This window comes from Drosophila eugracilis, unplaced genomic scaffold, assembly GCF_018153835.1.
Source record: "Drosophila eugracilis isolate 14026-0451.02 unplaced genomic scaffold, ASM1815383v1 contig_649, whole genome shotgun sequence".
NCBI lineage: Eukaryota > Metazoa > Arthropoda > Insecta > Diptera > Drosophilidae > Drosophila > Drosophila eugracilis.
In genome coordinates, this window is record NW_024573535.1 from 28,580 (window position 1) to 50,980 (window position 22,401).

A 22,401-nucleotide genomic window follows, 5' to 3' on the forward strand; every position below is an offset into this window, starting at 1 on the left:
TATACGTCTTCTGACTAGAGAGATTCCGGATTTGTTGCAGTCTCTTAGCTCTAACTTTGCCAAAACAAGACGCATGGCTAAAACGGTTACAGTTTTATGCAGCTAACAACCAAATCTTCACTTCCCTATACCTACTTTTAACATTATTGTTCTGCGCTTTTGCTGCGAGTGCTGATTTAATGGCTAAAAAATCAAAATGCCATATTTTATGCGGGTTTTTAGCTCCAGCTCAGCCAAAACAAGACGCAGAACCAAAAGAACGATTGTTTTGTGCTACTAACGATCAGCACTTACCACCCCTATCACTCGTTTTTCGATTTTGGGAAAGTCAATTTTGGCCCAAATTTCTCAAGACGCAAGGCTAAAACGGTTACAGTTTTATGCAGCTAACTACCAAATCTTCACTTCCCTATACCTACTTTTAACATTATTGCTCTGCACTTTTGCTGCGAGTGCTGATTTAATGGCTAAAAAATAAAAATGCCATATTTTATGCGGGTTTTTAGCTCTAGCTCAGCCAAAACAAGACGCAGAACCAAAAGAACGATTGTTTTGTGCTGCTAACGATCAGCACTTACCACCCCTATCACTCGCTTTTCGATTTTGGGAAAGTCAATTTTGGCCCAAATTTCGCATTTTTGATAAGGGGTACCATCATCAAAATTTTCAAAAATGGGCCAAAAATGAAGTTTCCCAGATTTGAATGCAAACCAATTGGGAATCATGGCAATCAAGTTACGAGCCCTACGAGGTATTACATTTCTCATTTGGACCATTTTTGGCTGTTCTATGGCCAAAAAACTGATTTTTTTTCCGCCCAAAATCAAGTATACGTCTTCTGACTGCAGAGATTCCGGATTTGTTGCAGTCTCTTAGCTTTAACTTTGCCAAAACAAGACGCATGGCTAAAACGGTTACAGTTCTATGCAGCTAACAACCAAATCTTCACTTCCCTATACCTACTTTTAACATTATTGCTCTGCACTTTTGCTGCGAGTGCTGATTTAATGGCTAAAAAATCAAAATGCCATATTTTATGCGGGTTTTTAGCTCCAGCTCAGCCAAAACAAGACGCAGAACCAAAAGAACGATTGTTTTGTGCTGCTAACGATCAGCACTTACCACCCCTATCACTCGCTTTTCGATTTTGGGAAAGTCAATTTTGGCCCAAATTTCGCATTTTTGATAATCATCATCAAAATTTTCAAAAATGGGCCAAAAATGAAGTTTCCCAGATTTGAATGCAAACCAATTGGGAATCATGGCAATCAAGTTACGAGCCCTACGAGGTATTACATTTCTCATTTGGACCATTTTTGGCTGTTCTATGGCCAAAAAACTGATTTTTTTCCGCCCAAAATCAAGTATACGTCTTCTGACTGCAGAGATTCCGGATTTGTTGCAGTCTCTTAGCTTTAACTTTGCCAAAACAAGACGCATGGCTAAAACGGTTACAGTTCTATGCAGCTAACAACCAAATCTTCACTTCCCTATACCTACTTTTAACATTATTGCTCTGCACTTTTGCTGCGAGTGCTGATTTAATGGCTAAAAAATCAAAATGCCATATTTTATGCGGGTTTTTAGCTCCAGCTCAGCCAAAACAAGACGCAGAACCAAAAGAACGATTGTTTTGTGCTACTAACGATCAGCACTTACCACCCCTATCACTCGTTTTTCGATTTTGGGAAAGTCAATTTTGGCCCAAATTTCTCAAGACGCAAGGCTAAAACGGTTACAGTTTTATGCAGCTAACAACCAAATCTTCACTTCCCTATACCTACTTTTAACATTATTGCTCTGCACTTTTGCTGCGAGTGCTGATTTAATGGCTAAAAAATCAAAATGCCATATTTTATGCGGGTTTTTAGCTCCAGCTCAGCTAAAACAAGACGCAGAACCAAAAGAACGATTGTTTTGTGCTGCTAACGATCAGCACTTACCACCCCTATAACTCGTTTTTCGATTTTGGGAAAGTCAGTTTTGGCCCAAATTTCTTAAGACGCAAGGCTAAAACGGTTACAGTTTTATGCAGCTAACAACCAAATCTTCACTTCCCTATACCTACTTTTAACATTATTGCTCTGCACTTTTGCTGCGAGTGCTGATTTAATGGCTAAAAAATAAAAATGCCATATTTTATGCGGGTTTTTAGCTCTAGCTCAGCCAAAACAAGACGCAGAACCAAAAGAACGATTGTTTTGTGCTGCTAACGATCAGCACTTACCACCCCTATCACTCGTTTTTCGATTTTGGGATAGTCAATTTTGGCCCAAATTTCTCAAGACGCAAGGCTAAAACGGTTACAGTTTTATGCAGCTAACAACCAAATCTTCACTTCCCTATACCTACTTTTAACATTATTGCTCTGCACTTTTGCTGCGAGTGCTGATTTAATGGCAAAAAAATTAAAATGCCATATTTTATGCGGGTTTTTAGCTCCAGCTCAGCTAAAACAAGACGCAGAACCAAAAGAACGATTGTTTTGTGCTGCTAACGATCAGCACATACCACCCCTATCACCCGTTTTTCGATTTTGAGAAAGTCAATTTGGGCCCAAATTTCGCATTTTTTTCCATCAAAATTTCCAAAATGGGCCAAAAATGAAGTTTCCCAGATTTGAATGCGAATCAATTGGGAATCATAGCAATCAAGTAACGAGCCCTACGAAGTATCACAATCCTCAGTTGGACCATTTTTGGCTGTGCTATGACGAATTAACTGTTTTTTTCCGCCAAAAATCGAGTATACGTCTTTTAGCAGCAGAATTTCCGGTTTTGTTGCAGTCTCTTAGCTCTAACTTTGTCAAAACAAGACGCACGGCTACAGCGGTGACTGTTTTGTACTGCTAACAACCAAAACTTTACTTCCCTATACCTTCTTTTAACAGTATTGCTCTGCACTTTAATTGCGAGTGCTGATTTAATGGCTAAACAAGAGGAAACGCTATAGTCGAGTGCCGCGACTATAAGATACCCGTTACTGTTTTACAGAGTTTTAAAATATTCATTTTGCTAGTGGAAATTCCCCAAGCGCCACCTATTGTCGGAGAAAGCATGTTGAGTAATTGATAGTGACGTCACAAGCCATGTGAGGCCTTAAAACCTAAATTTCTTCATAAGTAGCGAAATAATGTTCCAATTTGATAATCGATAGATATTAACAGAAATAAATTATACAAGGTCAAACGAAGGCATTAATAATATAATTCAGGTTTTCATTATATCAGGTTTTCTTGAAAATGTTTGGTGGGCGTATGGGTGGGTGTGGCCGGATAATAGATGCGCTGGCATCCAAAGTGAATTTCAAATTTCTAGCTCTAATAGTTCCCGAGATCTCAGCGTTCATACGGACGGGCAGACGGACGGACGGACGGACAGACGGACAGACGGACATGGCTCAATCGTGTTCGCTATTGAACCTGATCAAGAATATATATGCTTTATAGGGTCGGAAACGCTTCCTTCTATCTGTTACATAGTTTTCAACGAATCTAGTATACCCTTTTACTCTACGAGTAACGAGTATAAAAACTATTTTTTAATATGTTTTTTTTTATTTGTTAACGTTTTTACTTTTATTTCAGAACCAAGGTTGTACTTTGGTAGCTGCCGTCGACCTGAAAAGGGCGAGTGCCGACTAAAAGAGGATTGCCTTGAGGAACAAGGTTTTGTACAGGCCCAGGATTCTTCAGAATGCTTCAATACGGTTTGCTGTTTTAAGAGCAGCACAGTATACCCGCAATCAGTTAAAAATTACTGCGACCGCGATCTGAGGCCCCATATATCTAATGGAGAGGTCACCAAAATCCGGGAATTCCCCTGGATGGCCATGTTGCTGTACGGAGAACGACTTCTGCCCAAGTGCGGGGGTTCCCTGGTGGCCAAAAAGTGGGTTTTAACCGCAGCACATTGTGTTCCAAGAGAGGATCATGAGGATCAGCTACGTATTGTTCGTCTAGGAGTGTGGGATACACGGCTAACACAGAGTTGTCAGGGTCCGGACTGCACCCCGCCTCCTCAGGACTTTAACATTGAAAAGGCAATTGTTCACGATATGTACCAGCCCTCTGAGAGTTCGGGGACCACTCTGGAAAAACACTCTAATGACATTGCCTTGCTCCTTCTTGAACAGAATGTAACTTTCACAGAGTTTATTCAGCCCATATGCCTGCCCTCAGTTTACAATCCCTCGCGAAATGATGGTTATGTTGACTTTAGCCTGACGATTGCCGGATGGGGTCATACCAGTGAGTCATCATTGGATACCAGTCCCGTGAAGATTAAGGCTAAGGTTAATGGCTGGTCCATGGACAGCTGTAAGAGGCAATATGAGAGAGTAAGTCCGGGTCAGATGTGCGCTGGTGGCGGTGCCTCAAGGAAGGGCAGTTGCTTCGGCGACTCTGGTGGCCCAGTGATGGATGACAACCAGCTGGTCGGTATCGTCTCCCTTGGGGAGCCCAGGTGTGGATCCGACCGCGGACCCATGGTCGTCACACGAGTGGACTCTTATGCAGAATGGCTGGACCACAACTTGCATTCTCACAATGTTCTTGGACCACAACAAAACCGAAGCAAACGCGCGTATTTATTTAACATTTTTTTGCATAATGTTTTAGCCTGAGATAATGCGGTATAGATGTTGTACAAGTATCAAAAAACACTGAAATCAATAATAAATTTAATTTAGTGTTTAAAATTATTTTTTCATTTAAATAAATTTAACATAGCTATTTTTAATGTCTTATTAGAAGGCACAACTAGGCAGCTATACACTAGGGAGTATTTTTGCAGAATCAATTTTGAGAAATAAACAAAAATCTGGAATAAATTGCACTAAATATGTTTTCGAATTCTGACTGAAACGTCTTAATGCCTTTAAATGCCAATCACTGTTCTCAAAATTCTCAACTAAATTGATAAGAAGTTGAACTAATATATTAACTAAAAAACCCAATGTATTGACGGGCTTTTATACCTTAGACTATATTAGTTATAGACATGGGTGGAGTCTAAAAACTGTGAGTAACGGGGAAAAAACTTAAAACATTTGTGGGAATTTTTAAGCGATGCGATAAATGTTTTCTAAACTGATCTAGTAGATATCAATAAAATAAATTTAAATAATGGTCCTTAGAAAACAAGTTTTGGCACATTTGTATATATAAATTCGTAACAAGTAAATTTATTGAGCTCCTAAAAAATTAAACATACATAGTTCAATTTTAAGTATTTCCCTAGATAAAGATTTGGGCTACGGCTTTTTTGAAATTAATTTTATTATAAAATTATGACAATGGTTCTGACTATAATACAAACGTGCACCTGAAATCAGGTTTTGCTAGTCACTACATTTGCAATGCGAAAAGCTTGAAAATTACACTTGGGAAATGCCCTCTCCGCTTCAGAATGCTGATAAGCCACTCAATCGACTCAGATTAAAAACTATGGTTCTTCGATCCGGAACCTTCGCCTTTTCCCTCTGTGGGTTGTTATGGACCAGCAATTGGGTAGGTAAGTTTCTTTTACAACGGAATTGCACCTGGAAAAGTTATAAATGGTTTGGAAAATCAATTACATATATTTAAGTTCGTTTAATATATCACTAGAGAAGAAGTTCAATAAGATAAAAATTTTTTGTTTTTACAAATATTTAACAAAATATAAATTATTACGCAATTTGTAAGGGGAGGAGTGCCTGGAGCAGGACGGGTTCTTCCCAGCCAGTGACTCATCTCGAGCATGCTTCAATGTGGTCTGTTGCATAAAGAGTCGTCCAGCATATCCGCAATCGGACGAGAATTACATTCATCGCGGTCCAATACCCGAAATATACAATGGCAAGATGACCAAAAGACCCAAAATATCCAATGGCGATATCACCAAAATCCGGGAATTCCCCTGGATGGCCATGTTACTGTATGGAGATCCCCTTCTGCCCAAGTGCGGTGGCTCCCTGGAGGGCAAGAAATGGGTACTGACCGTGGCCCATTGTTTTCCAAGCGAGGATTACGGCGATCAACTTCGTATTGTTCGTCTGGGAGTATGACTGCGCTCCGCCCTCTGAGGACTTTCCCATTGAAAGGGCCATAGTTCACGATATGTACCAGCCCCCAGAGAATACGGGGACCAATCTAGAAAAACACTCCAACGATATTGCTCTGCTCCTTCTTGGCCGGAATGTCACCTTCACTGAGTTCATCCAGCCCATCGGCATACCCTTGGCTCAGAATAACTCCTTAAGGGGTTCCTCTGTAGTCCATAGCCTGACCATCGCCGGTTGGGGTCGCACCAATAAAGAGTCACGGGCCACCAGCACCGTAAAGATTAAGGCTCTGGTTCATAGCTGGTCCATGGACAGCTGTAAAAAGCTATACGCGGAAGTGCGTCCTGGACAGATGTGTGCTGGTGGTGGTGCATCCAAGAAGAGCAGCTGCTTCGGCGACTCTGGAGGACCGGTAATGAACGACGATCAGCTTGTGGGTATTATTTCGCTGGGGGCTTCTAAATGCGGATCCGATCGCACACCAATGGTCGTTACCCGAGTGGAAAACTTTCTTAAGTGGCATGCAGAGCACATGAAGATGTAGTTCCTTTCTACAACAGATAAAATATTGACGTTGTGAATCCAACTGTGATCCAACTTAACTTAATAATAAAGCCACCCTCAACAAAACCAATTAGACGATTTTTATTATGTCAAGATCCTGTGATTATTATTGAAATTGTCGCCAAGTTTTTGGAGTAGTTAAAAAAAGTTTGTTTGGTTGGTGGATGATGATAGTGTTTGCGATGATGATGATGCGAAGATGATTGGTGATCCTCACGCTAAAGCTTTTATCTAGTCACGTCTGCTGCGCTTGCGATCCGAATGACTGTTGCGCTCGTTGTTCTTCTCTTCGGCTCGCTTGGGCGCCTTTTTGGCCATGTTTAAGAACTGATCGAGTCCGAAGGGATCCTCCTCCTTCTCGAACTCTACGGGTCCACTCCTCTGACCAGCGGCCGCGTCCCTGGAAGCGCCAGAGAATTGCTTGTCCGGCACAAAACGCTTGGTATTTACAATGGCATCGAGATCCCCGCCGTAGTTATCGCTATCCGCTTGCTTGCTGGGTCGGTAGATATGGGCGCCCAGTGTGTTGGAATCGCGCCAGGGTTTGTCGTACACATTGTACGCCTCGTCATCCCCGTAACCCGAATCCATGCCCTTGGTGGTGTTGAAAAGACGCTGATCGAAGAGGGTTTCGCCATTGCCAGCACTTTTGGCGGGCAAACCCAAAGCGATCTGCTCGGAGATGTCGCGCTCCCTCTCCCGTTGCAGCTTCGACCGCTTTTCCGGAGCCGCTCGCTGTAGATTTCTATCCCGCTGGCGTTCCCTTTGCCGCTCTGCCCGCAAATCGTTGCGTTCACGCGCCTCGGCTCCACCAGCTCCCGATGGTCCCGATGGCTCGGCAGCCTCTGGATTTCGAAGACCCGCTCGTTCTTCACGCGCCCGCTGCGCCATCATTCGCAGCATATCCTCCTTCTTCTCCTTCTCCTTTTGGGCCAGCTTCTTCTCCAGCTGGGCTCGAGCCTCCACCGCCTCTCGGGCCTTGCGATCGGCTATATACAGCGCCTCGGCCATTTTAGCGAACTTCTCGTTAATGTGCACCTGCTGCAGACCACGTCCATCGGCTGCCAGACGCTTGTCCAGGGGAATGGTGTAACCTGAAATCGGCAAGAAGAGCAAATGAATACGATGTAACTACTATAAAACCTGCAAATATAGTACGTTTAACTCACCTTTGGCGTTTTTCCAGTTGGATATGCAGGGCGGGATCTTCCACTCTTTTTGCTCCTTTACCGTCACTTTGCGCGATGGCGAGTGAAGGACAGGTGCCGGGGGAGACGGAGGACCACGTGGAATCTTCTTGTTGATGCGGAACTTGGGCGGCTCCATCGGATCTAGTTGCGCCTCCACCATCCGGATGACCCGCTGCTTGGCACCTGAATTGAAGGCATCGCCCTGCTGTGATGGCGTGTACCGAATATATTGGGCGGGACCCGCCTTCTGGGCGTGACGCACTGGCAGCGCCGAGGTGATCTTTTGATTAGTAAGCTTCTCCAGCGCTAGTCGCGTCTCTTCCGTCGTCTCCTGCACTGTTTCCTCGTCCGGTCGCTGCAGTTCGTCCGCGTCTTCGGCTAAAACCTCAGCCGGCAGCAGTTGCGAGATGGATGAGTATACAATTTTATCCTTTCCATGTCCCTGCCGCGCTATGGCATCATATTTGACCTTTCCTTTATCGTCCAAGCGAACGGCCAGGGCATCCGACTTCTTTCCCACATTTCCTGGCGCTCCCAAACCTGCCATAAAAGAAGGTTATAAAAAATGTGATTAAACTAAGGATTTCTGCATTTTTCTTGGATTCTATATGCATCTTTGTCTATTTAAATTATAAGATACGACTTTCAAATGGGAAACATATTGCATACTTTAGTGTTAAAGATCTATTGTTTGTAACAACATATATGGACATCAACCAAGCGAATGAAACTTATTATTATATAAGGTCCTTATAAGGACATAGGGTAATCCTAAAAACTATTCAAACAATCATAACCATACCAAGGATCGTTTCTATTATGTTATAGTAGATATTTGACCAAAGATCTTTAAACTCATACATTTTTTCCATAAAATCTTATTAGATACATCGTACATCGTGATAAGGTCAAAGATCTCCAAACGATGAAATCCTACTTAAATGTTTGCATTATATCACAAACACTAATCTTAGTTTTTCCAAGATTGAGCATATATTAATTGCTTCTAAATAGTGTGTGATATTCATTACAAGGTTACTATTCCCTAGAAGGATCCACTACAACATCCTCTGAAAGCAAAGAGAAAGTTGGATTACGGAACAACTCACCCAATGGATACTGCGCCACATGGATCTCGGGGAAGGCACCGCCGTCGCCAAAATCTGCCTCCGTCCGTGGAACCCAATCCTTGCGCTGTCCGTACGGCGGAGCTGCAATTTTGGCGGAGACCAGGGCTCCGATCTTCGGTGCTCCGCGGGCGGCCAGACGACGCTCGTCCTCGCGGTCCCAGACCGCATTCGTCGGCGTGGGCAGCAGGCTCGATAGCGACATATCTGTTGTCTTGTTTTTTCGACTTAATTCCTATGTGAAACCACCTTTTCGCGTTCTCTTAAAATTGCAAGCACAAAATACAATGGAAAAGTGGAAAAAAACACGCACGCACACGGACACACACAATCAAGCGCACGTAAAGTAGGATTGCCAGATCGCAGAACAATTATATGCCACCAAATACGGTCACATCTGTAAGATAAAAGATGTGTGGGGCATTCTTTAAGCTAGATTTATAAAATTATTCAGTATGAAGTAATTTGACAAGTTTATCCAAACTAGCTCTCAGCGTAAGACTAAAAAAGCTTTAAAGCAATAGTAAATAACAAACTGATGAAATCTAAATCAAACTGAGTTAAAAATCTAATTATATAGCTAGTCTTTCATACATGGCAGTTGCTTGTAATTTAGCTAATTTCCCGCTAATAAAATCCATCTGATTTAGCTATTCAATACTATCGCACCGCTCTAATCTTCAAGCAGTTCCATCGCTACCAGTGCAGTCAACAAAAGGAAGGTCTGTGTTTTGGCCAAATTTACAATACGATGTACACATTGATGCACGGCTTCTACAAGTATATGACACAGAAGGACGACTACTGCGTGGTGATCCTGGGCCTAGACAATGCTGGCAAAACCGTAAGGGGCTAAATCAGCCGGGAAAGCAGCAATTCCAGTACCGAACTAACATCTCTGCCCACGTAGACTTACCTGGAGGCCGCCAAGACCACGTTTACCAGAAACTATAAGGGTCTAAATCCAAGCAAGATCACGACGACAGTGGGCCTCAACATCGGCACCATCGATGTACAGGGCGTGCGCCTCAATTTCTGGGATCTCGGTGGGCAACAGGAGCTGCAGTCGCTATGGGACAAGTACTACCAGGAGTCGCACGGCGTCATCTACGTTATTGACTCAAACGATCGCGAGCGAATGGACGAGTCCAAGATGATCTTTGGTAATAGTCAGATATTATACATATAAAGATTTCTAGAAAACAGGGCTACAACCAGTGAGTCGAGTTTTTCTTAAAATAAATTTTGTTTACGATTTTACTTAAATTAAAAGGTGATATCCGTATCAAAAAATTGTGAAAACAAATCGCCTTGTGACGAGAAGTTCAAATATATACATTTTTGAATGAGTGCAATAATTCTTCCCGGAAAACTTTACTCGTCATCAACATCAGTTGAAGATTCATAATAACTGTTGATTCTTAGTACATGTTCGGATAGTTTTAATTGTTAGTCTATGAGTAAACAATATATTACCTAAAAAAAAAGAAAAAAAAATTCTAAAATATGTATAATAATATTCGCCTTTTCAGACAAGATGATCAAGAACGAGCTGCTTTCTGGAGTGCCTTTGCTTATTTTGGCAAACAAGCAAGATCTACCAGATGTGATGGGCGTGCGGGAGATCAAGCCCGTATTCCAGCAAGCAGGCACCTTGATTGGCCGCCGAGATTGCCTCACCATTCCCGTATCCGCCCTACACGGCGAGGGCGTCGACGAAGGCATTAAGTGGCTGGTAGAGGCCATCAAACGACATGCGGTGGTCAGGCCGCCGCGGGAAAACGATTAGAGCATTTGGAAAAGACACGGGGCCATCAGCCCACCAATGGCTTTAATTAGACTCGTATTTTTATAACTTTAGGGCTTAGGACTACGCTTATTTGTAATTAGCTGAGAGAGATAGTGAGATACCAATTGTACATTGTTGTAAATGCGGTAGGCGCCCGCTTTATCTAACAGCAGCCTTGCAACGGCCTTAACTAGATTTGTTTTCCGTAGACTTATCTTTCTTATTGGCCCAAAGCAAGTTGTATATGTAAAAACGAATCTTAAACCTATTTTGGGCTTCACAGAAAGATTTTAGTGCAGGACAACAAATTACAATTATAATTCGGAATGACGGAAGATGCACCGTTTGTTAACATGAGCAAGGATTTAATTTATAAAAATATGCGTGGCAGAAAATAAAATGTGGAATTTTGTAAATAGATTTTACTTCGTATATTTAAAGCATTTGAGTAATAAAAAATACCTTAAAACGAGACACTGATGATAAAAAAAATATGGTTTTAGAAACTCGTGTATTTAAAATGTAGTTATTTGTTAAGTACCTCATATATTTTAGTATGCCCTAGAAAATTAAAGAAATGCTTTGATAAACTCATATTTTTCGTTTTTGACAGATTAAGTAAATAGCAATAATAACTACATTTTAGAAGCATAATTTCGACTTGGACTTTCTAATTAGAAGAACTTATGGGAGAATATGCAGCAATTTAAAATTACAAATTTTATAATTTCGGGAATATTTATTAAAAACATATACCGCTGATATACGATACAGTATTCCCAAAAATTTCTAAATTTAAGAATTCAAAACTGTGATCGACATTCGTTCGACCAAGAGTTATGGTAAATTGGTAATTTCAGGGTGAGTGGTCGATTTATGTTCTACAAAATCGAGAGAATTTCAGCTTTATCTAACAGCGCGACGCTCGTACTACCTCGATATGGCGGTTGTCAATGGGGCTCCGCTTATCCGAACCAAACCGTAAAAAAGAAACAACCAGCCGGGATTGTGTTATTTGTGGGTTGCGTTATTCTCACGGCGCGGGGAATATTACCATTATCAGCCAATAGATAAGTTCGGTGTGCCACCAAAAGCAACACCTGGTGAGTTGCACTGGAATCGTCAGTCTTCCGCAGGAGTTTCCACCTCTCGGACTGTGGAAATGATCGGTTAACTAGAGCTAGAGATAGAGAGTCGGGAAAACAGAGCGTTGCCAGTTAACTATTCGTGTGTACATTAGATAAGGCCTATGTGGAGCACTCCGTGCTTATCGCTGCCATTCCCATTCCAGTCGGTTTAGTTCCGTGCTCCAGTGACAAGCTACCATGTATCCATATTACGAGCAGGACTGGAGTGTTCTGCCTCCGGAGAACAATCGCAGGTGAGATTGTATCCTCCGGAATCACTAGATTCCCAATAAGATTTTCGAGTCATTAATTGAATCTTTTGAAATTATATTTCAAAAATGACGTTATTGCGGCGAAGTGTGACCGATCTTTGGCCGTTTTGTTTTTGCGGTATTTTTTTAATTGTGTTGTGGTGTGGCTAAAAAACGTTGAATCACCCATTGGTTGCGAATGCTAATTTTAATGCAATCCGATGTTTTTATGTTTTTATTTGTTGCTTTAAAAGTTATAAAATCTAAACTGCTTTGAACAGTTTTTATGGATATTTTGACTCGATAGTTTCGAAAATGTTCATCAAAACCAATCTAGCTCTTAAAAATACCAAAGAAAGCTTTTTTTTTATTACTTATTATCACAATATTAGAATGAATACGTAAAGATATTTGTACATCGAAATTCACTTTAAAAACTTGTATCCATTTGTTTTTTAATGTGAATAAAGTTTTGTATTTAAAAATATTTGAATGTTTAATTTCTAAATATTTTAGATATAAACATGTTTGTTTATGTAGTTATTAATTTTTTGGAGTATATGTTTGACTCATTTTAAAAATATTTAAAAAAAAATCAAAATGATTCATTGATCTTAAAAATATAGAAAAATTAAAAAAAAAATGTATGAAACTTTTAAAGCTTATGTTTTTACTGGAAGATATCAGTTTTTAAGTTTTAGTAAATCTAATATTTTAAATAACAAATAGCTGAAGCACCATTTTTCAAATGCATATAAAAAGATGGTGCACTTTTGGGATATTGGGAATATTTTAGGCAGCATATTCACTGGCTATATGAAAATGCTTAAAAGTTAACTTATTGTTAATAAGAAAGATACAAAAAACATGTAAGTGGATATATTTAGGTATTCAAGAATAAGTTTTCCCTGTGATTCTTCATCCCCAACGCCCACTGTATGCAAAACGCGCTAGTGATTTTTTTTTTGTTCGCGACGCGTTAGTCCCAAATTGCAGAACTGCTTGTAAATATCGCCCTCTCGTTCGCACCCACTACTACTGTTGCGCTCATCATCAACATATTCTCGACGAAACATTTTTTTTTTACTTGTTACGTTGATTTTGTGGCGTTTAAAATAGCGATTAACCAGCGCAAAGTTGGCCGTGCGAACATGTGCTAAAGCGTAAATACAGTGATACAATAGAATTTAAATAATTTTGCAAAAACATTCCAGCCAGAAGCGAAGGTGTGTGCGTGTACTTGCGACGACTTTTTTTTAAGTTTTTGTCGCGTTGTAAAATTTTGCACTTAAAAAGCTGACGCGTTTTTCGGGCAGGTGGTTATTAAAGAATGTAGAGCTTATGAATCTGCCAGTGGATTCTATGCGATAAGGCGGAAATGCCAGTTGAAAAGTGTGCCATAGATTTTCCTGCCCTTTTCTTGTTGGCCCAAAAGGCATGCATGTGTGTGTGACCAGTGTGCGTGTGTGTGGGCCTTCCAGTGAATCGCATAAATTAGCAAGCGAAAAATCACATTGAAAACAAACGAGGAAAGCTCTAAAGAAAAACCCTACGTGTTAAATATATATAGTATACTATATAGAAGTGACGTTATTGTTTCATGATTTTTTAATGCAATCGATATATGTGCTTATATACACTTATGCTATCGATGACGGCAGCTGTTTTCGTTTTTGGCCAGTTTAGTTTTTATTAAGTGGAAACAAGTAAACAAGTTGTATTTCGGATTAACTGTTTCTTTTTTTCCAATTGGACATTGGAAGCCCTTGACGCGCGTGTTTGTGTGTTAGTGTTTGTGTGTGCATTAATCATTTAATCAATTTGCATTGCGCTCTCGACAAAAAACAGTAAATTGTTGTTGCCTTGGCCAGAAAGAGAGATCATGTGTATTTGTTTGAGCCAACTCACATACACGCACGCACACACGCATGAATAAGAGATGTCAGTTTCATAACAACGGTGATCTATTTTACGTCAGCGGTGAATGTTACTGCCTTTATTTAAACTATTAAACTTTTTTCTATTAGTTTTAAAAAAAAGAGAGCAAGCGGTAAGGGGCGAGAGAGCGAAAGAGAGAGTGCAACAAAATAGCGGCCGGCTGTTAGTCCGTGTGTGTGTGTGGGAGTGAGTGTTTGTGTGCGTGGAAGATCTGCAGAGGAAAAACCGTTTGTTCGTTTCGCTAATTTGTGTTGTTGCACCGCCGCCCAGCAACAAAAAGAAAACACAAAGGCGCGTAGGCCGGCAAAAAAGAAGGAAAAAGTATAAAAAGTAATACAAGAGAGCCAATAAAAAGCGGAAAAAAGGCTGCCACACAAGTGATTCAACGTTTCTCGCCGCCACAATGAATTCCGAGCATGGGTAGGATCCAAAAATGCAGTCCCAATCCATCGAGTTGTCCTTTAAACCTATAACTATTCTCAACAGATTCAATCCAGCCTTCAATATGGCCACCATACGGCAAGCATTCACAGAGGCGGTGGAGAGAGGTAAGCTTTTTAAGAGGTCAACGTACAGTAGATATTGTCTATGAGGGCCAACTGGGCATGCCATTCAGAACATGTTGAGAGCATTGAAACCACAAACAATCCATTAAGAGTGTGTCACTCTTTTTATCTATCTGAATTGAATGTTTTAAAAATAGAATAGCATACTTTTAGCATTTTTTTGATGAGATTTCAAACCTCCAGCAGTGCAAAACATCGCAAAATTAAAGTGTAATCCAAATTTTAAAAAATCAAAAGAAATGATAAATGAATTTGTAAGAAAGGTCAATAAACCCAACTTATTTTACAGTCTGAATTCGCTGCACTTAACCCATTAGTTTCTCATGAAAATAATTTTTTAAACCTAAATGAAAATATGATTTTAGTGATAGCCTTTTTAAAAAGGTTATCAAGTCAAGCATTTGCAGTACCATAGACTATTTATTTTAGATGATTACTGCTGCAAATATGTTAAATATTCTGTAAATTAGTTCATTTTAAGGAGAATAAATGACCATCCAGGGGTTACATTAACTACCAGACAAAACCTGATTAATTATTATTTTTTGCCCACAGTCAGAATGCCTACGCCCACACGCCTGCGCGACCTCATCCGACAGATTCGCGCGGCCAGAACCGCCGCCGAAGAGCGGGCGGTGGTCAACAAAGAATGCGCCTACATACGGAGCACATTCCGCGAGGAGGACTCCGTCTGGCGGTGAGTCACGTCTTCTCCTGCCCTGTTCCCATTAAGACGAAAACTAATGTTTACAATTTATTCGCACAGCTGTCGCAACATTGCCAAGCTTCTGTACATACACATGCTCGGCTATCCGGCTCACTTTGGCCAACTGGAGTGCCTTAAGCTGACGGCCAGCACGCGGTTCACAGACAAGCGGATCGGCTACCTGGGCGCCATGCTGCTGCTGGATGAGCGGCAGGATGTCCACCTGCTCATCACCAACTGCTTGAAGAAGTAAGCTTTACAGTTCTGTTTTTTTTTCTCGCGTTAAAAAATGATTAATGGAGGTTTTGAAGGTGTCAAAGGGACAACAAAGTGTAATAAAATGTAGATGTAAATTATTATCCATTGATGTTAATTTACAAGAACTACTATAAACTAGTTTCTTAATAGTTGTATCCCATTAGTTGAAAATTAGGATTTTTTCTCTTTCTTTGTAGGGGCTATTAGAAAGTTATTTATGTTCTAAATCCAACAAGAACTGGACAATAAACTAACTCTAAATTATTACTCATTAAAGTTGAAGAAGATAGTTAGTACTCTCTAGTTACAAATCTCGAAGACCAAAACTAAATTACTGACTCATGATCTTAATTGCAGCGACTTGAACAGCTCGACGCAGTTCGTCGTGGGCTTGGCCCTGTGCACTCTGGGTGCGATTGCCTCACCGGAAATGGCTCGGGATTTGGCCAGTGAAGTGGAGCGTCTGATGAAGTCCCCGAACACGTACATCCGCAAGAAGGCGACGCTGTGCGCTTTCCGTGTCATCCGGCGTGTGCCCGAGCTAATGGAGATCTTTCTACCGGCCACGCGATCCCTGCTTAGCGAGAAGAACCATGGTAAGTGTTCATTTACTTAGGGGTTTTTTTTCCCCTTTGTACATTAAAATTAAGAATAAGCTAATCAAAACATAGCTTAAGCATAGATTATATTTTTAGTTTGTGTTTTTTTAATTGCAAAAAACCAACAACGACTTGTGTATGAGCTCATCTTAAAAGCTTGTGAATCATGTACTAGAAATAAATATGTAATGAGTGATCATGGATAGACCTCTTAAAATAGGAATTACGCATTCCCATTTAAACTAATTTTTCACCATCTTCGGTTGCAGGTATTTTGATCACTGGCGTAACGCTGATCACGGAGATGTGCGAAAACAGTTCGGATACGCTGATGCATTTTAAGAAGGTAAGTTGACGTGGCCAGCGGCGGAATCAAGTCATGTCCTCGGAACCAGTTCGTTCGCGGCAGAGGTCACCTACTTCATCAACTGCCACTGCCACTGCTGCTGTTCCTGCTGCATTTGGTTTTTCCTAATCATTAATGTGGCCCTCGAGAAATAAACGACCCCAAAAAGCGGGTTTACAATATTTTTTGTATACAATTATCGGGCCCATTCAATCTAGTTGTAGTGGATATATCATTTTTATATATTATATTCTCCCCGCTATCACCCATTTTGCCCATATACCATATATTTTATCTCGAAACGTATCTTTTCGTTTACTTTGCCGATTTTGACACACCCCACACTCCTTTTCGTTTCGATCAACCTGTATTTACTTACGATTTTTTAACGCTTGTTTGTTTTTGATCGAATTCGAATACCGCGCAAACACAAAATGAAATTTGTTGTAATTTGCTTGCCAGGATAGCGGAAATCGAGAGGTATGATTGTTGTGCCTAACTAGAAAATATACCTGTAACGCCTTCTACTTAACCTTATACCCCCCACACCTATATTTAAATATGTAAAAAGTATAATTTTGTAAGAGTTTTTTGCTGTTGCCTATGTATATGTCTCTCCAAGCAGCCATAATTATAATATGTGGTTATAGTTAGTCATTCATTCGATATCTGTAATCTGTCAGTTTAATGTACTAAAACTCCAAATATTCAAACTAGAACCAAAAAACTAAACTATGTTATCGCTATCATGAAGTGACTTCTAGCAACTGTTTTTGATATCAAGATGTTGGAGTTATTCAACTGATAGTATAATTATCTTATCGGTCTTCCATTTAACAAAAAAAGTAACTTGTATTATCTAAAACATCAGGCATTTTTGAATAGCTTTGTTGAAATTTCAAATCGAGAAAATAATTGAATTTAAATTTAAATAATTATGTGACAACCACTGCTAATGTAAGTGCTTGAATAGCTTGTATCTACCCATTGCTATATCGCTTTGATCAGATTCATCTGATCGTATATATATATGTATATCCTGCTATTTGTATTTAATTTTGTGATCCATAAAACCATTTCGCTTGCACAGACATATACATAACCAGCAGAAGTTCACTTTTGGCCAAGAGTATTCGAAACACATGCAATTTTTGGTAGGACTCTCCCCTCACACACGATCTGTATATATAGTGTTTTTTTCGTAGATGACCGAGTCTCAAGAGCTTTTGAGCCGGGCTTTAGATCTTCTTGGTTTCATTTGCACTCTTCTTCAAGTTCTTATCGTTCTTTGTCTTTTTACACACAACACTCAAAAAATGCACACCTATTATACGCTCACTGTCACACAATTTTCCGTATTTCCCGCCTTGAAATGATCGCTTGCAATGGCATTTTTAATATATATTGTGATAACAAAAAATAACCAACAGATCGTGCCAAACCTGGTGCGCATCCTGAAGAACCTAATCTTGGGCGGCTATTCGCCGGAGCATGACGTCAGCGGGGTGAGCGATCCCTTCCTGCAGGTGAAGATCCTGCGACTACTTCGCATCCTGGGCCACAACGATCCGGACGCATCTGAGGCAATGAACGACATTCTGGCCCAGGTGGCCACCAATACGGAGACAAGCAAGAATGTGGGCAATACAATCCTCTACGAGACAGTGCTCTCTATCATGGATATCCGGTGAGTTCGTTGACCATTTGGCTCGGAGCACTTAATAAGATTGTATTTTCTTGTTGACCACACAGCTCGGAGGGTGGACTGCGCGTCTTGGCTGTCAATATCCTAGGACGATTCCTGCTCAACTCGGACAAGAACATAAGGTACGTGGCGCTGAATACACTGTTGCGAACAGTTCATGCGGACACATCGGCGGTGCAGCGGCATCGCACCACCATTCTGGAGTGCCTAAAGGATCCAGACGTCTCCATTCGCCGTCGGGCGATGGAACTTTCGTTTGCTCTGATCAATGCACAAAACATACGTACAATGACCAAGGAGCTGCTGCTCTTCCTCGAAAAGGCGGACGCTGAGTTCAAGGCCCAGTGCAGCTCGGGCATGATTCTGGCCGCCGAACGTTATTCGCCGACCACGCGCTGGCATCTGGACACACAGCTGAGCGTGTTGATTGCGGCCGGGAATTATGTACGCGACGACGTTGTCTCCTCCACCATCCAGCTGGTGTCCAGCAGTCCCGTCCCGGAGCAGACGTACATAACAAACCGTTTCTGGGAGTCACTGCAGGTGGCCAATCACTGTGAGGACAAGCAGCCCTTGCTGCAGGTTGCCGTCTGGGCCATAGGCGAGTACGGCGATCTGTTCATGTACGGCGCCAACGAGGATGGTGAGTGACCAGGATAAATCTTTCGAGATTCTATTATAATACTTGTTTTTGATTTTCAGAGTTTGAACGTCCCACTGAGAGCGATCTGATCGCTGTGTATCATAAGTTTTTAACCTCTGCTCAAGTCTCGACCACAAGTAAGCAATACGCTCTGGTCTCCCTAGCCAAGCTAAGCACGCGTCTGCAACAGTGTGTGGAGTAAGTACTCCTGTGGCCATGTTGATTCCATAACTCATATGATTGTTTAACAGGGAAATCCAGGCGCTGATCACGTCCTTTGGCAGCCACCTTAATGTGGATCTGCAGCAGCGAGGCGTGGAGTTCACGCAGCTATTTGGCCATTATAAGCATCTGCGTCCACCGTTGCTGGAGAAGATGCCGGCCATGCAGATCAGCAGGATTAGCTCGCAGAATGGCGAGAGCGGTGGTGGCTCCTTCGACGACAACAGTCCGGATGTCATTGAAAATGGCGTAGAGGGAGGCGGCGGTGGCGGACACTCACTTATCGAAAGCAATATGAACACTCTCGGTGACAATACGGTGTGTTTAAATAACAATCTTATCCTTTGGCCATCTATAACATAATCTCTAATCCCTTCCAGAACATTCTGCTTGATCTTTTGGGCAGTACGGATCTCTCGGCGGGCGGCGCTGGTGATTTAGTAGCAGCCACGGATATTTCCAATGCCGTGCATAAAAAGAACTCTCGGAATGCCAACGATGTGGTAGCCCCCGTTTCCAATAACCAGGATCTGCTGGATCTGCTTGATTTGGATCTGTCCACGCCGTCGGCAACGACGACAGGTGCGCCAGCGGGCGGAGGAGGAGGCGGCGGCGGTATCCTGGCCCTGGCCGGCGATAATAACCAGAGCAGTGCGGCAAACATGAATAACATGCTGGGTGGCCTGGACTTGGGTGGCTTTGGATCTGGTCTGGATGGTTCGGTGAGCATACCTACGAATGGTAACGATCTGGCCAGTATGCTGGGCGGATTGAGAGGAGCTCCGGCTGCATCAGCGCCACTGGGAGCTCCAGCTGCCGTTGGCAACCTTATCGATGGCCATGGCGGCAATCTGTTGGGTGATCTTAATCCTACGGCTGCATCCAACAATGTAGTAGTGGTAAGGGAAACAAGTTCTCCTTTTTCCATTTGTTAATTTTTTATTACTTGTTTAGCCTCCACAAGGTCCCAGGCTGACGGCGCTGGATAAGGATGGTTTACTGGTACAGCTGGTTTCGGTCAAAGGCAACGACTGCATGCGCATCTATATGACGACCACGAATAGCTCAGACAATACCCTGGATCAGTACTTGCTGCAGGTGCGGAGGCTATCCTTTATATTAGTCTTAGTCTTATCATAAAAACTCCATAAACTCTAAACATATCATTTGTATTTGCAGGCGGCGGTGCAGAGGAGTTTCCAGCTGCAGATGCTGACGCCTTCCGGTTCAGTCCTGCCGCCTGGCGGTGTGATTACGCAGGAGATGCGAGTGGTGGCCACGTCAAATGTGAGTAGCCCTGAGTTATCTTTCCACAACATGGTCACTAAAGTATTTAACTTACTTTACTTTAACAGGCGACACTACGGATGCGTCTGCGTATCCAGTACGTGCTCGATGGTAAGCAGCAGGTGGAGCAGACGGAGGTGAGCGGATTCCCTGAGCAGCAGCCGGCGGCGGTCGAAGAGTAGAACTGCAACTGTATTAAAGCAAAACCAGATTAGCCTAATATCGGAAATAATTCAACATGGGCAACTTGCGCAGCAGGAGCGGCAGCAGCATCAATAACACAGCAACAGCAACACTAAAAAACACACACTGTGGTTGTCACACATTTATTGTAAAATAAGTTATCACACACACAGTAAAACACACAGAGACCCACGCAATCGCAACTAGATCAGAGCATTTTCCAGATCGGCGCACAGCGTTGTCAGACTCAGACTGTTTTTTAACCGAGAATAGTCCTGTCGGCGCTCGGTAGCAGAGAAAATACGGGGATTTCCCCCCGTCAGAGCAGTTAACTTATATATTTTTTCTAATTTATATCTAAACATATATATATATATAAACACACTACTTGTCAAATCAAATTCTTTACGTTTATCTTGTTTTATTATTAATAATTTTCTCATTTTAAATGGTGTGTAAACTTTTGTGTGTCAAAGACAACTTTCAGTTTTAATTTAAGACAATAAAAGTCAATCCCGCTATACCCATAAAGAATGGCAACTAACAAACAATTAAGAAGCAACAACAAAAGAAATGTATTAAAACCGATTGTGAAATTATCTAGCAAAGGCATTTAAAAAGCTTAGCATTTTAAAAGGAATCGAAATGGAGCGAGTTAAGAGATGTTTGACGTTTGATGCCATTTCAAGCTGTTTATTTGTTATTTCTATATATGTAATGAGTGTTTGTTTTCCCCAGTCCTGAGTCTTATTGATCGGTTCCGGCTTTTGTTGGACACCCCCCGATATTCCTTCTTTTTTTTTACCCCGCTAAATACATTCATTTTATATATATATAAACAAACACTGAAACACACACACGACCACGCGGATATATATTATGTATTATGTATTGTTATTTCCTGTGCGCACGTACTTAAAGCGGAGAATCAGCAGCAACCAGAGAAAGTCTAAAAAATAAAACACAAACCAGATAGCACTGTGGAAAACTAGATAATATCTATGATAAATATAATTGTAACGGAGGAGGACGCAGCTTAGAACTATATAAACTGATTAGTTGCCGTCGCCGATGAGATGACGATGATGATGATGATGATGAGGGGCATCGAGAAGCAAAGAAAATCCATTAACTATTATTATTATTATTATGATTATAAATGAATTATGCAGCTGTATGAGAATGAAAGAGAGAGAGATAAGAAAATAATAACATTAACATATTGTACAATATATTATTATTTTTGTATTATTATCATTTCCTTTTATATCTACTTATATTCCACAACCCTTTTGAGCCGAAATAAAAAAAAAACGATTTCGTTTTATCGAAGGACAACACGGCCCAGACTCTAATTCTCATCGAAAACGTTTGATCGTGATCTTGGGATGTGAAAAAATTAAATAATAACTTACTGTTTGGGATTGCCAAAAAATTGTATTGGTAAGGTTAGATGTCGTTGTCCTTGGCTTTATAAGGCTATATGAAAGGAATTCAAGGTGTCCTCTTGAAATTGTTTTAAAGGAATGCCCTAATATTGATGGCCCAATCGTCCTTTGGCATCCGTTCCAAATAAAAGTTCAAGGTTCATCAATTTGTAGTTTCATAAATTAAAACCTTTCGTTTCCAACTTAAACTCGATTCTACCACCAACACTACAGGATTTACAGCGGCGAAAATAACAACTCATGTACTTAAAATTAGACTAGGAAAAGCGCCACCCTCTTATTGCAAATAAAAAGTATCAATACACATGACTGAATCAAATCTCAGAACTGACAGGCCTTCTGTTCCGTAAACTCTCCGTCATCCTGCAATCGTCGTAATCCTAAACCTCGACGAATCCCCACCAACA

At 41.3% G+C, this 22,401-nt stretch overlaps 6 protein-coding genes across 11 annotated transcripts; 5 read left to right on the forward strand and 1 right to left on the reverse strand.

The window, feature by feature from the left end:
* Positions 1 to 3,586: 3,586 nt before the first annotated feature.
* On the forward strand, positions 3,587 to 4,698 carry LOC108103099 (serine protease easter-like; the record flags this gene model as incomplete). The annotated part of the gene is made up of 1 exon (XM_017208464.2): positions 3,587 to 4,698. A coding segment is annotated over one exon (1,037 nt), but the record flags the coding sequence as incomplete, so codon positions are not given.
* Positions 4,699 to 5,461: 763 nt separating this feature from the next.
* Positions 5,462 to 6,048, forward strand: LOC121530380 (CLIP domain-containing serine protease 14D-like). The gene is made up of 2 exons (XM_041819382.1): positions 5,462 to 5,513; positions 5,692 to 6,048. The coding sequence occupies exon 2, from the start codon at positions 5,845 to 5,847 to the stop codon at positions 6,046 to 6,048; it is 204 nt and encodes a 67-aa protein (XP_041675316.1). The 5' UTR covers positions 5,462 to 5,513; positions 5,692 to 5,844.
* Positions 6,049 to 6,100: 52 nt separating this feature from the next.
* Positions 6,101 to 6,589, forward strand: LOC108103098 (CLIP domain-containing serine protease 2-like). Its single transcript, XM_017208463.1, has one exon. It carries the CDS (start codon positions 6,101 to 6,103, stop codon positions 6,587 to 6,589), a length of 489 nt encoding a protein of 162 aa, XP_017063952.1.
* Positions 6,590 to 6,674: 85 nt separating this feature from the next.
* Positions 6,675 to 9,272, reverse strand: LOC108103177 (puff-specific protein Bx42). The gene is made up of 3 exons (XM_017208563.2): positions 8,909 to 9,272; positions 7,779 to 8,339; positions 6,675 to 7,703 (listed from the first exon to the last, which is right to left on the reverse strand). The coding sequence occupies exons 1-3, from the start codon at positions 9,129 to 9,131 to the stop codon at positions 6,841 to 6,843; spliced, it is 1,647 nt and encodes a 548-aa protein (XP_017064052.1). The 5' UTR covers positions 9,132 to 9,272; the 3' UTR covers positions 6,675 to 6,840.
* A 352-nt stretch (positions 9,273 to 9,624) lies between these two features.
* Positions 9,625 to 11,309, forward strand: LOC108103154 (ADP-ribosylation factor-related protein 1). The gene is made up of 3 exons (XM_017208532.2): positions 9,625 to 9,770; positions 9,837 to 10,089; positions 10,459 to 11,309. The coding sequence occupies exons 1-3, from the start codon at positions 9,678 to 9,680 to the stop codon at positions 10,713 to 10,715; spliced, it is 603 nt and encodes a 200-aa protein (XP_017064021.1). The 5' UTR covers positions 9,625 to 9,677; the 3' UTR covers positions 10,716 to 11,309.
* Positions 11,310 to 11,745: 436 nt separating this feature from the next.
* LOC108103152 (AP-1 complex subunit gamma-1) lies at positions 11,746 to 21,884 on the forward strand. 6 transcript variants are annotated; one of them, XM_017208529.2, is made up of 16 exons: positions 13,102 to 13,409; positions 14,121 to 14,451; positions 14,518 to 14,579; positions 15,153 to 15,294; positions 15,364 to 15,552; positions 15,919 to 16,157; positions 16,430 to 16,506; positions 16,969 to 16,986; positions 17,937 to 18,193; positions 18,259 to 18,854; positions 18,914 to 19,052; positions 19,106 to 19,394; positions 19,457 to 19,975; positions 20,031 to 20,174; positions 20,256 to 20,363; positions 20,432 to 21,884. In XM_017208529.2, the coding sequence occupies exons 2-16, from the start codon at positions 14,435 to 14,437 to the stop codon at positions 20,543 to 20,545; spliced, it is 2,910 nt and encodes a 969-aa protein (XP_017064018.1). In that variant the 5' UTR covers positions 13,102 to 13,409; positions 14,121 to 14,434; the 3' UTR covers positions 20,546 to 21,884. The 6 variants fall into 6 exon arrangements, with proteins under 6 accessions (XP_017064015.1, XP_017064016.1, XP_017064018.1 ...); XM_017208528.2 differs by having other exon boundaries at positions 13,102 to 13,319; XM_017208530.2 differs by having other exon boundaries at positions 13,102 to 13,256.
* The last annotated feature ends 517 nt before the right edge of the window (positions 21,885 to 22,401 follow it).

Bases quoted from the DNA above. Each gene is read 5' to 3' on its own strand.
- LOC121530380 (XM_041819382.1), top strand. From the start codon at position 5,845: ATGACCAAAAGACCCAAAATATCCAATGGCGATATCACCAAAATCCGG.
- LOC108103098 (XM_017208463.1), top strand. From the start codon at position 6,101: ATGTACCAGCCCCCAGAGAATACGGGGACCAATCTAGAAAAACACTCC.
- LOC108103177 (XM_017208563.2), bottom strand. From the start codon at position 9,131: ATGTCGCTATCGAGCCTGCTGCCCACGCCGACGAATGCGGTCTGGGAC. The intron at 8,340-8,908 runs GTGAGTTGTTCC...CTTTTATGGCAG, and splicing joins TGTGGCGCAGTATCCATTGG to GTTTGGGAGCGCCAGGAAAT. The intron at 7,704-7,778 runs GTGAGTTAAACG...TGCCGATTTCAG, and splicing joins CAACTGGAAAAACGCCAAAG to GTTACACCATTCCCCTGGAC.
- LOC108103154 (XM_017208532.2), top strand. From the start codon at position 9,678: ATGTACACATTGATGCACGGCTTCTACAAGTATATGACACAGAAGGAC. The intron at 9,771-9,836 runs GTAAGGGGCTAA...CTGCCCACGTAG, and splicing joins TAGACAATGCTGGCAAAACC to ACTTACCTGGAGGCCGCCAA. The intron at 10,090-10,458 runs GTAATAGTCAGA...TCGCCTTTTCAG, and splicing joins CGAGTCCAAGATGATCTTTG to ACAAGATGATCAAGAACGAG.
- LOC108103152 (XM_017208526.2), top strand. From the start codon at position 12,041: ATGTATCCATATTACGAGCAGGACTGGAGTGTTCTGCCTCCGGAGAAC. The intron at 19,976-20,030 runs GTAAGGGAAACA...TTACTTGTTTAG, and splicing joins CATCCAACAATGTAGTAGTG to CCTCCACAAGGTCCCAGGCT. The intron at 20,364-20,431 runs GTGAGTAGCCCT...TTACTTTAACAG, and splicing joins GAGTGGTGGCCACGTCAAAT to GCGACACTACGGATGCGTCT.